Genomic DNA, 13,090 nt, shown 5'->3' with positions numbered 1-13,090 from the left:
TGTGGCCAAACAGAAAAGGGCCCCATTCAAAACATTTACTGCAGCCCCTTTCATATGTCCAACATTACAATGTAGAATATTCAAACTTATCTGTAGCTGTTTGCCTATCATGCATTGTTTTTACTGGTGCCATGGAGAGAGTTTGGTGGACCTATTGTCATACAGAAGTGAACTAAGAGTTTGGTGGGGTTTATGCCGTGGAGTGTCACACTGCACAGACATCTGTGTAGGGTTCCCTGATACTTACGGTGTGAGCATAGTGAATGGTATGCTCCAGTAAGATCTGCGCAGTCTGGTTCAATGTACTGTCCATGTGCAATGGTCCCACTCGTCATAATAAAAGCAAAATGTTCCTTGTCTATAAGCAAGAGGTGGTCCTTTGCATAAGTGGTCATTGAACCACTATTGACATAAAGTAAAACCAAATATTCTGTCCTCATGTGACAAGATCCCAGCCTTGGAAGGCTTGTTTCCCTATCCAAAAGGACCCCTTCAATGCATTGAAGGGAGTTCCTTGAATTGTAGACCTTCTGTCAGCCACAGCTGCCTTTTGGAGACTAGCTTACATGAGGCTAGTTATGGGAGCCAGCTGAGGGAGAGTAGCAGGACCAACACATGAAGCAAGTGAAGCAGGGGACAGTGAGAACAGGAGGTTGCGCTTGAGACTAGCAGCTACGAAAGGAGTATTTTATACCTTGCTAAGTAGGTAAGATTTTCTTTCCCAATTGTATTGTATTTCTTTACCAGTACCGTAACACATACAGTTAGGGTTTGTTTCTGCCAGTATGTTCGTTTGAGTCCATGTAACCCTTTTTGCAGATAAGTTTTAATGAGAGCTTTGTGTATATATGGCTTTTCCATCTCATGTGAAGAGAATTCGTGCATGAGAACCATGAGCATTAGTTTGTTCCTGGTTGATTTAAAAAAAAAAAAAAAAAAAAAAATCAAGAGTTTGCACTTAATGCTCTCCAGAACTTTGGTCAAGATAAACCCTACTGTTTTGATGTAAAATTGTGTCCACTCCACTAGTATGGTAATGCATGCAGAATATTTGGGGTTGGATGTCTGTAATGCTTCATTTAGTTTCATGTGTTTTACCTTCCTAATATGACTTTACCCAATTAACTCTTTGTTTAGGAACCTGACCAGATCAGTGCACAGCCTGCTCATCAAAGGTTTCTGCAAAGGTTTGTATTTCTCGCATTTCTTATGTATTTAACACCCCATCCTGTAGTTTTTTCCAGCAGTATGTATGAATGCTGGCATCTGAGTACATTAAGATTGTGTTCAATTGGTATCTTAAATAATGGGGATTGTGTTTTGGGGGAATACCCAGTTGTTTTTGAATGTATACATCAAGGCAGGGGGGGCACTGCTGACGCAAGCATAGAATGCCTCTGTTCATTTGTTTGTAAATTGACTAGCCTATTTTCTTGTCATGCAGGACAACAGAAGTGGATTCTTTTTATACTGAAGGCTGCAGGACAGCGATTTTTAAATTTTGTAAAGTTTTATTTTTCCAATAAAAAAACTTGAAATGAAAATGTTTCATTCTTTGACAACATGCATTTGTGTTTTGAATCAGCACTGTGACACTGCAGTTATCAAGAGATGCTTGAATCTATTACCACTAATCCTCTGATCAGTCATTTGGATGGAGGACAGTGTGAAAATCATTACAGAGTTTTCAGCTTGTGGAGTTGAAAAAAGTAACCTGAATCCTGCTTAACTTGACAGCAAAACAGCAAGCATCTTTAAGTGTTGACTCCTGGCCATACACTCCCAAATTCAGGGCTCTTAGCATACATGTTTAATAATGATTTACCCTGGAAGTCTGTCTGCATTTGAGTAGAAGCCAATATTAAATATTAGAAACTTTAGCAGTAGTAACTGGCCTCCTAGAAAAGGCACTTGTAAGCTAATATCCAGATAATGTTTAGGTGGTGTAATGCATCCAGTTTCATTTCTTACTGCAAATGCAGGGCTACCTCATTTTAATCCAAACATCAGTGCTTTCCATTTGCAGCCCTCATTTTAGATGCTTGTTCTGAATTGTCAATGTATTTAGGAAGAAACTAATGGCACTAATTGCAAGTGTCCTTTAGCTTTTAAAGTGCCCCAGGTCTCTGTCAAGGCCGCTGAACCTGCAGAGTTGACGATCTGCAGAATTTCCAGCACTTTAAAACCTCTGAGATTCTGATAGCCAGTAAGGTAAGCAAAATTAGTCAATAAATCTGGTGGTAAAGTGCCGAGCTGGAAGGATGGCCTACAGATATTGCAACCTCACAGGGCAAGGGTTGGGTAGAGCCCAGCCTACACAAAGTAGAAGAGGCTAACTGGGCAGATGTCTTTTGTGTTAATGGGCCACAAAGGTCCCATGAGACCCGAGCTCTCCTTCCTCGCTGCCATTGCGCGGTACCAGGAAGACGCTCCCATCGTTGGTTTGCTGCAGAGTGTAGTCCTCCAGAGAGTACGGCTGCCCGTGCTCATCCCGCAGCTTGGAGAACACTTCCGCATAGAGGTCTGAGAGACGGCACCTGGCCAGGGCCAGGCTGCGCTGGTACTCCACTCTCTCCTGCGCCAGGTGTTCCCGCCGTGCCCGCAGCTGCCCCAGCTCCCCCTCCAGGTGCACGATGTTCTCTAGCTTGCGCTTGCGGCAGTTCTGGGCGGCCACCTTGTTTTTGCCCCGCCGGCGGATATCGCGGACGAGGGCAAGCTGTGCATCGCTCAGGGTGTACTTGCTCAGGAGCTCGTTGAAGTCGTCCACCGGCAGGTTGACGATTTTGTCCAGCGGGAAGGGGATCTTCAGTGCGATGGCTCGCCGCTCGTCCCGGGTCAGAGGGGCCTCCACCCCAGGGGTCCCAGCTGCTCCCTTGGGCCTGCTGTAAATGGCACGGCAGGAGTCGGCCCGGGTGCCCGCCATGCTGGACCCATTAAGATGTAAGTCGTGTGGCACAGAGGGTAAAACTTGGTGCCGTTTCAACTGCACAGACTGCTGCTGCTGCAGCTGTGGAGGGGGGAGACTGGGCGCTGGTGAGAAGTAAGAAGAGGGTGGTGCAGGATAGGAGGGGTAAGGGTTGCCGGGATGCTGGTGCTCCATGGAGTAAAAGCGGTCAGCCCTGGCCCTGTAGTGATCGGCCATGCCCTCCATCTCCAGGGGCTCCCCGTCACTGTAGCCAAGACGCACTTCTGCGCATGAGTAGGCTGGCACACTTGTCACTGCTGCAGTCCCAGGAGAAGCCAGGGGAGGGCTAGATCCAAGCGACAGTCCAGAGTCGGACTCCAGATCGTCGGGGGCGATTTGTTGTTTGTACACCCCAGGTCCGATCCCCAGGGACGTGCGGCCGTGGCCCTGCGGGTTACCCATAATGTCCGTTGAGGGCCCCTCGTTGGTCCCCGCAAAGCTCAAGTGCTCTAGGATGTTCACCATGGGGGGCTGCAGTGAGTGGGGGCCGGGGAGCATCCTGCAGGACAGCTGAGCCCTGGGAGGTCCATAGAGGCCCTCAGCGGTGGTGCCTGGGCGCTGGCAGGCTGGCATTAGCTCGGAGTAGGGTCCCTCATAAACAGCAGCAGCAGGATTGGTACCACAGGTGGGCAGAAGTGACTGATTTGGGGGCTGACCCATTCCAAATCCCCCCATGGCTACCACTGGCTCAGTGGAGTGGTACATAGAGGACTCAAATGGGCTTTCATTGGGCACCTCCAACTCCTACACGGGAGAAAAAGTAGATTCATGAAGGTTCATGGGTCATGTGCTTATAGTATGAGCTACAAGTCTCTTGTTCACATGTACTGTGGCCATATACATAGAGTAACAGAGGGATCAGCACTGGTCCTATATTGTTTTGAAACTGCTGCTACACAGACGTGTTTTTAGGAGTGCTGTGGCCGAGTAAATAAATGATTTGGGGCAACCTGTTGGGGCAATTGCAGCAAGGTGAGTTAGAGAGAGGGGCCCCCTAATTCATAAGTCATCTGCTGGATGAGTAACAACCTCCCCAGATGCACACACACACACACACACACACACACAGTCTTCGGCTGCCACCCCCAGCCTATGCAGGTCTCTCTCAGTTGTGATCAAGTTTCATGTGGAAACAGATGGTCATTGTGCTTCGCAGGGGGCTGCCTGCTGCTTTACAACACTCACCCTTTCTCTCCCTCCCTTTATCCTTCCATCACTCAATTGGGCCATTGTTATACAGTTTCTTGTTTTTTGTTATTTTTTTGAAGAGGAGTATTTATGTACTAATGGCAATGATTTTTTGGGAAATATTGTTACCACTTACCCATCTGGTCCTATGTTTAACTTCTATTTTTTTACCCGTCTGTGCTCACAGCCTACAAAAATGCTTCTCAATAAAAACACCAGTCCTCAGTTTTGTAGTGGATGGTAAAATTGAGCTAGCTTTTAGTTTTTTGCACTCATCTGTAAATTTAATCATAGTGCTTTTTGATAGTGGTACCTGAACAACCCGTTTCTACGACAACACATGACTCTGCTGCTGCTTTGCTCCTATGGACTTTTGCCCTTATGCAAATATGGGTGTTCAGTTCATATTAAAGAATGCTGACAAATATGTCTCTAATTCTGACCTGTAGCTCAGTAATGGCCATCAGCTCTTGCCACGTTAAGTCCATTTCTGTGCTGGAGGGGTTTCGTTGCAGCCAGGGTCCAGGGGTGTTTGGGGGCATCGACACCCTGCCATGGGGTCTTCCAGGGTTAGCAAGTCCCTGAGACAGGGAGACAGGTGGATCAGACATCATGGGGGGCTTTGGTCAAGAAGTGTATGCTCCCAGTACCTGATCACATGTTATTGTTACAGATGATATTTTGTCATGTGTATGTCAGCATGATACAATGTAATGCATTTATTTAATGCATATTATCATTATCTGGCACCATTTGGTCATCATGGAATAAAGTCATGCTGTTCTCATTGATTTTTATATTGTTCTGTATGGATATTAGTATGATGTAGAAAGGCTGCTCATATGGACGATCATTAGGTGCAAAGAGTATGCTAAAATAGGTACTGTTGTAGGCTTATATTTTAGTGTCTTTCAGCCTGATGCTCCTGTTACACACCTCAGCACCTGTGTTCATTTGCCTTATGTGATGGGCATTGATATATTACTTGCCACGATGGGCTTGTAATGCAGTCTGGATGACAGAATCTGCCAGTTAAAGGAAAAATGACATGCTGACATGCTGCCTTTGTGGCAAACTGTGCTTACTGTAATAATGAAGTGCAACCCTTGGACACAGCTGTGTGGTTACAGTATGTTAAAAAGTGGAGGAGTAGAAAGAAACAGAACATGGCCTAAAGAGTTGCAGACAGAAGTGGTAATAATTTCTTGTATTCGATCCCACAAGAAAATAAATTCCTATTTGTCTACTTCCTCTTCAACATCTACTGTACTGTACTGTACCGTACTGTACTTTCACACAAGGGAAATCATTTCCTTGTCAGCAGTGGCTCTATTTTATACTGAATCCTTTGCTGGTTTCCCTCCCTGCAAATACTATAGTCTACAACTCAGTTTCCTCAGCTTAGTTATCCTGCCCATCTAATTAGACAATTTTCTTCTGAAAATTATTTATGGTTACAAATATAAGACCATGGAGTGGTAATTTTTTTGTTGAGAGCCCTACACTAAATATAATTTGATTGATAGATGTCATTCCTTTCCAGCCCCCCTCCATAACCTGTTTCCACAGACTCACCTCACAGCTCCTCTGTGGGGGCAAGACACAGTTGGCTGCTGAGCACATTCAGGATCGGGCCTCACGGCAAGGAGCTCTCCTGGGGGAGACAGATAGAGGGACGATCTTATCATCGATATTCCCTCCCGCCACGCTGCTCACCACCACCCCCACCCCCCACCCCGTCTCTCGCTCAGCCTCAACCCTAGACGCTGAAGGGCAGGAGAGTGCCCATACCCATGTGACACTGCAGCAATTCAAAATCGAGGAACAACACCCGATCAGTGTGGATCATCCTTCCTATAGTTAAATCAGCTCCCATCTGGTTTGTCCTTTTACTTTCAACACCACTGCACGACCTTCCTGTGATGTGATGAGTGTGTTGACAAGACTAAGGTGTACTTTAGGCTGCATTTTAGCCCTTGTGTTTCTGGGTGTTGGGAGAAGGGGAAGTGGGGCAGTTGTCTGTGGAGAAATTGGAGGCAAGGACAGTTCCGTTGCGTCGGACTCTGGTATCTGCTGTGCTGGAGGAACGCTGTGCCCTCTCCTGATAAGACAATCTCCTGCTCTTCAGCTGACTCTTCAGCAAACGAAGGCATAGGGGTTTTGACCGCAAGCTCACACTCAAGCTCACTGCGGAGGAGTGACTATATTTATTTCTCCATAGAAAACCTACTGAAATGAACATGACCTGTCGTCCACATGTACACCCTGTGATACAGCAGCTTTCATATATATAAAAGCTGAGATGCAGTAGAATGTAAAATTTCTATTTGAGTCTATAGTTTGGTCCTGTGCTAAAACTGCATGTTATTTTTTTCTGCTTTTAATTTAAAAGATGGAATATGACCAGATTATTTGTATCTGTCTCGTGAGCTACCTGAGGCAGATTTTTAGCATTACCATTGCTTTCACGTGATGCTGCCTTTGTCTTAATTCTTTTGTCATGTTCTTAAGGCTTGAATCAATTTGTTTACCGTCAGAAATGGCTGCCCCAGAAACTGTGCAATTAAGACCCCACCTCAAAGGTTGTTTATTTATGTGAAGTATTCTCTTCATTCCTTTTTGTTTCACAGATGCTGAAAATGATGTCTCTTTTTGAATAGTCAATTTTCCATGTTTTTGATTACAAGAAGATCATTGTGCATACTTTCCACTTAATTCACTCCACTGCTTTTTGGGACTAGCTGTATTGTCCATCCTAAAATTTACCCAAAATCCCAATCATAATATTAGCAGGAACACAAGAAGAACAGATGATATTGACTGTGACTGCTTTGCTGGGCTTCTCACACCATAGTGTCCCTAGCTGTAAACTATTATAACTATAGGAGTTTCTCAGTCTGTCTGTAAGTGGTGAGCGAGTGAGGGACAGCTTCTTGGGCTACTTCTCCCAGTCAAAATAAAAATGGGAAAACATGTAAATTACCTTAAGATACTGTTTTGTATAAAGTGTATTTAAAGGATTTTGTCACTCAACTCAGTTTTCTGGTGACAGGAGAAAGCACTGTTACTTTGGCCAATCTCACAGAGAAGAATCATGGACTGACATTTTTGATAATTGCTGAAGGTCAAAAGGCTGAAAGCTATTTTTAGATATATTACAAAATTTTGCTGCATTATCTGTATAATCTGCATCAACGTCTTACCCTGTTAACCTTCTTCTCTCATAGCTACAGTCACCCCTGTCCACTGGGTAGCCACATCTTACAGTAGGCTCTCACAACCTTTGATAGCACAGATGTACTTGATGCAACATTCACATTATTGATGTTATTATGTATTTCCTTTGTATATATATGTTTGAATGGTTATTGAAGCAGGGCAGGGTAGGCACTTTGCTTAAGAGATGCAACAGCAGTGCTCAGTCTGGGATTTTAACCTATAACCTTCTCCTTTCAAGTCCAATTGTTTAATCACTCATTCACTGCCTCGCTCATCTTCTGCAACTATGTAATAGTGCACAAAATCACTCTACTGTGGAGTCATTTATGTTTATACTGTATGTCATGCAATACAATACTGAGTAGTATAGCAATACCGTTGTCTATTTGTAAAAATATGGAAAATGAAAATATTGAAATCAAACCCAGTGTTTAGAATGCTCATTGATAGTATTTACCCAGCATAGATTAAAGGGAATCTCAAACGCTTACTGCAACAGGTCACACACCTGACTTACTCTGCGTGCACTAAAATATCTAATTCCTCACTCCATTTAAGACATTCATGTATCCCTGACTTGAGTAGTGACAGATATAGTTTTCTTTCTTACAATTTTGTGATGCTTTATTATATTGCCTTTGCCAGAGATGGTAGTATGAGGATTAGAATACAAACCGTTCTGGGACTACATCTACATCTACATACATCTACATTCCGGGACTGCATGGTCCAGCAGGGAGTTGTGTGAAAATGATCTAAACTACCTTTCTGAACTTTACGTATATATTTATTATATACAAGCCATGTACTGGCATTTTACATGGCATTTTGTATTTAAGAATGTGTATTTCAGTCCTTTCAGAAACAGCCATATTTCATGTGGTAGTTTCTGGACAAACAGTGAAATGAACCAAATACGTTTTAATAAACTCTACAGCTTTTAATATTTTTTATGTCTATCCATTGTTACCATTTTTATCGCTGTGCTTTCATACTTGATATTGCCATCAAAAGTAACATGTATTACATTTTAAATTGGTATATGAAATTAGCGAGTTAAAATGGTGTCTTCTTTAGCGAATGTACAAGAAGTAAAATTCTTCATGTAACACTCATGTAACATGTGACACTCATTGATTGACAAAGGCTTAACTAGTAAGACATACAGATGATAGCTGTGAGTATTTTTTGTCCCTCAGATTTCTGCTGAATGATGAATGGCCTACTCTACAGAGCCTGTGACAAATGATATGTTAGATTAAAAATATGCGTGTGTGTATATATATATATATATATATATATATATGGACATGGTAGAATGCTTTAAACACAGCTTCATGTTAAATATCCCTTTCTATAGTAAAAAATACATCAACATAATCATTGAATCCCTCAATATGTAGGAAAAGGGTTTTCGTCCTGTTTTTTTTCTGTTGATTAGATTCCTATAAAAATATTATTACATTATATAAGTACCTGCCGTATTCGCAGGAGAGGAAGAGTTTAGTTTTCGTGATGAAGGATATACTACATTATTGCACCTAAAGTAGACAACATCCAATAATGTGACTGGCAATCTCAACAGTATTTGTGTGAGTTTGATTAACTGTAAAACTGAACTTTGAATGGATTGACATTCATTTGAATATTAGTTAACTACATTAGTATAACTACAACTTCGCACACTTTACACATGAAGTCCCATACATCATTGTGCTTGGAAGAAAGAACGGTTTTATCAAGTTATGATTTTGAAAATGTACATAACAAGCATGGCAGAAAAATGTATAAGAAATTTTCTGCAAAATAAACACTCAAACAATAAGGTCCTATAAAGCGACATTGCAGTAAAACTGAAGCTGAACATATGGGGTAAACTATTTACTTCGCTGTTGACAGAGTTCAGCATGGAGAAGGTAACAGAGAACATACCTAAGATGCATTTCACTGGAAATCGTCAATGGGCACCGTTTTCTGACTTTTTTCACCTTATTACCAAAGGCAAAGCAGCGCTCAAGTCATTTCATTTCTTCTATCTCTTCAACAGGTGCCTTTGGGGAGGAAAAAAACTTCACCCGTCTCACGTGACACATAATCCTGGCAGAATAAATTGAAGCAGAAAAAAAACAAGTTAATTACCGCAAGTGAAGCTGGCGACCAGTGGATATGAAAGTTCAGCTGCTTTTAACTGGTAGTTACACGTCCCCGGAGTACATGTGCACTCGTTCTCTCTCTCTTTCTCTCTCTCTCTCCCTCTCTCTCTCTCTCACACACACACACTCAGTTCCTCTACACTGACTGGCTTGCGTTGGGTAATCTTGCATAAATGTTAGCAGGCCACCTACAGGGCGCACACGCCATACTTCCACAGATGTATTTTTGTGCTTTTGATGCAGTCATTGCCCCCCCCCCCCCTTCCCCCCTCCCCCAGGCTGCCGTTTTCCTCACCTCTCACTGAAGACCACAAACTCTGAGAGGCAGTGTCGTGTGCATCTTTCAGCAGCCGCCCACACTCAGCCCCTCCACTCTTTTTGGACTTGCAACAGGACGAGGGGAAAGGAAGTGACTGGTGATCGATGATCCATTAGCAATCAGCTCTGAGATTAAGCCATCAGGATGTGAGTGTGCACACGCGCCATCCATGCAAAGGTGTGTGAATGCATATGTCTCATTCACCGTCAAACAGTCTCTCCACCTCATCCCAAAACTTCTCCTGCTGCATCTGATCTCAGGTCCCCTCTGGAATCTGAATCCCTGTGCCCACTCAGTCCTGGCATGGAGGTGATCTGGAGCCACAGGAGTTAAACCTGGCTGTAATGTGAGGGTCCAAGAGTGACTGGGAGTGGAAGGGGTGGGCGGGATCACGACTTAGTCTAGCAGGGATGGAATGTACACCTCCGACAGGTAAGAAAGGCCACATTGTTCCTGACTCTGGCAGGACAGCCGCTGCAGGAGTGGGGGGGTTTGAGGGTCTGTGTGGGGGGTGGAATGGAGCGTGTCTTACATTGCGTGTGACCATCAGAGCCTTAACCTGTAAGGCCATATCTCACCCTCCCCCTACTCCAACAGATTTACACAAACTAATTCCTTAACATACGCCAATACCCATTAGGGCAGTGGTTAAGTGCTATTCAATGTCTACGTGGCTAATTTAATGTCTTTTTTAACTTTATGATGGGGTTGAAGACTGCTGGTTTGTCTGTTTTTGAATCAATTTTTTTTGATGACAGCCATGATTTTTATGATGGTTTAGTCACCCCTTGTAATTTGTTGTAATTTAGAAGACCAACAGTGGGTTGCAGTGAACAGCAATGATCTCTTTAAAGCAGTGGTTCTCAACTCCGGTCCTGAGGACCAGCATGTTGTAGATGCCTCCCTGCTCCAACACACCTGCTTCAAATGATCAACTGGGTATTAACTGCTGCAGCTGCTTGATAACAAGCTGATCATTTGAATCAGGTGTGTTGGAGCAGGGAGGCATCTAAAACATGCTGGGCAGTGGGTCCCCAGGACTGGTGTTGAGAACCACTGCTTTAAATTGTTTCTTGTTGCCACCTTTACCCTGACGCTCATTGCGCCGTTTGAAGTTGTTGAAGTTTGAAGTTGTTGAAGTGTATCGTATTAGTTGCCCTATAGGCTGTAATTGTACAAATCTGATAGTACTGTGTCCAATGGTTTAGAGAGTAAGGGCTTGGGGGGGAGGGGAACACTTTGGTATCGCATGAAATTTTGTCTTTTTTTCAAATTCACATAATTACATACATTTTGGAATCTTCACTATAATATTATGTGCCCCACTAATTCAGAATTCAGTCCTCAAATCTCATTCTGCTATTCTTTCCATCTATGAGCAATAACAAGAATAATCCTATAGGCACATTTTTATGTTTCATTAAGACTGGATCAAGTGAAAAGGATGCACTTCAGAAGACAAAGATAGATAAGAAACTAGCAGGCAGAGGTAATTATGTACTCAAAAAAGAAAAGAAAAATCACTTTGGTCCCTTCAGCCATAGTTGGAGATGTTTTGGGGTTGTTTTCCCTATATGGAGGAGACACAGTGGGAGGCTGGCAGTGCCAGGAGAGGTGGGCGTCTACCAGGAATCGGAGAGGGGATTTTCCCAGACTCCCAGTTCCAAGCACCCACCCCCAATTCACCCACCTACCAAAAAGCCAGCAAGCTTGGGCTCTCATTACCAAGACCACGGTGGTTTTGGGCCTGACCACTGCACAAGCCGAACGCCCACTCATGCTTTGTCTTGCTCCGCGCATACCACTACCCAGAATTCCTCTGGCCCTCTCCTTATCCTGGCTTGTGTTTCTTCAAACACCCTCTTTTAGGTGCTTTCCATATCTCTATCTCTTCCTCTCTTCTCTTCCGGCTCTGCTCTTGCCTTCCTTGTCCATCCTCTCTCATTTCTTTTTTGTCTTTTCTTTTCCGTCCTCTCTACACTCTCTATCTCCTTCCCCCCAGTCTAGACAGCCCCCCGCCTCGTTGCCTCCTCTGGGTGATGACCAAGTCCACGTCCTGTGCCCACCACCTCTCTACAGTGACCAAAGGAAACCACGTCCTCCCGCCCGCAGACGCATGGGGTCATGACACGGCCCCTCATGTCCCATTCCCATCCTCCCAGTCTGCTGGGTGCTTCCACCACACTTCAGAGCCCATCAACCACAACCCTCTTTGTTACTAACTTGGTCTAACCAAGTGACCAAATGTTCTTGTTTAATTTCTTTACTTGCATCACATTTTTAATTCAGTGGCACTGGCTGGCAAACTGATTATAAGCATGTCTTTTTAACGCTCATGTACGCAGGTGAGCGTGCGTGTTTGTTTATGGGTATATATGTATGTGTGTGTATTTGCTATGTACGTATTTATGTGTGCATGGTTGTGCATACATGTGTCTCACTACTTTTTTCCAATACACGCTCATGTCCCTGTTTGCATGTGGTTATGAGTACATGTGAATGCATGCAGGTGAGTGTGATCCTGCATGCAGGTGCATTTGTGTGATTATGTGTGCACATGTCCACATGGGTGTGCATGTGCGTGTGTGTGTGTGTGTGTGTGTGTCTGTGTGTGAGAGAGAGAGAGAGAGTGAGTGAACTCCTTGCAGCATTGTGCAATGGTGCGGGGCAGGGGGGATGGAGGGATGGCGCGATAGCTTGGGCTGCTCCCCCGGTCTTCAGCTCATGCCAAAAACCACAGTTAGCAACTCCCTTTATGAGCACCTAATGCAGCTTTTATCAGCAGTCAGCAGAGCTTCCGCCACCCATACACTGCCCCCGCCCCCCCCCCCCCCCAACACACACACACACACACACACATACACCCCTGCTCTCCCTCCTCTCTCTGCTCTCTCTACACCCTGCCTCTGGACACACAGCCTGTGCATGAACATGAATGCAAACACAAAACATTTACTTCTTCTCAGTTCTGGAGACAACAATGACATGTCAGCATGGCCATGCTACTTGTGAAGATCACCCTGTGTTCATGGGTTGATGCTATGGAGAGAGAGGGAGGTCTGCATGCATTGTATTGAGAAGACAAATAATCAGTGAATCTTATCTTCAGAGCCATTGAGACATCTCTGATGCATTGTACGCAATAGTATTGTGGGTTGAGGTTCCTCATTTACTCTTCTCCAGGTATAACGTTTGGGCAATGACAAACATTTTACTTAACCGAGCTAGAGAGAAACCCAGAGAAGG

At 44.1% G+C, this 13,090-nt stretch overlaps 1 protein-coding gene across 3 annotated transcripts; it reads right to left on the bottom strand.

Moving 5' to 3' along the window:
• Positions 1 to 1,660: 1,660 nt before the first annotated feature.
• nfe2 (nuclear factor, erythroid 2) lies at positions 1,661 to 9,652 on the bottom strand. Of its 3 annotated transcripts, none has more exons than XM_036533935.1 (5): positions 9,512 to 9,652; positions 9,305 to 9,423; positions 5,729 to 5,807; positions 4,597 to 4,734; positions 1,661 to 3,709 (listed from the first exon to the last, which is right to left on the bottom strand). In XM_036533935.1, the coding sequence occupies exons 3-5, from the start codon at positions 5,774 to 5,776 to the stop codon at positions 2,357 to 2,359; spliced, it is 1,539 nt and encodes a 512-aa protein (XP_036389828.1). In that variant the 5' UTR covers positions 5,777 to 5,807; positions 9,305 to 9,423; positions 9,512 to 9,652; the 3' UTR covers positions 1,661 to 2,356. The 3 variants fall into 3 exon arrangements, with proteins under 3 accessions (XP_036389828.1, XP_036389829.1, XP_036389827.1); XM_036533936.1 differs by having other exon boundaries at positions 9,305 to 9,360; XM_036533934.1 differs by having other exon boundaries at positions 9,305 to 9,652.
• Positions 9,653 to 13,090: the final 3,438 nt, after the last annotated feature.

This window comes from Megalops cyprinoides, chromosome 7 (genome assembly GCF_013368585.1).
Source record: "Megalops cyprinoides isolate fMegCyp1 chromosome 7, fMegCyp1.pri, whole genome shotgun sequence".
In the NCBI taxonomy this organism is placed as follows: Eukaryota; Metazoa; Chordata; class Actinopteri; order Elopiformes; family Megalopidae; genus Megalops; species Megalops cyprinoides.
The sequence above is the reverse complement of the archived record's forward strand: the minus strand, read 5'-3'. Positions and strand labels throughout refer to the sequence as shown.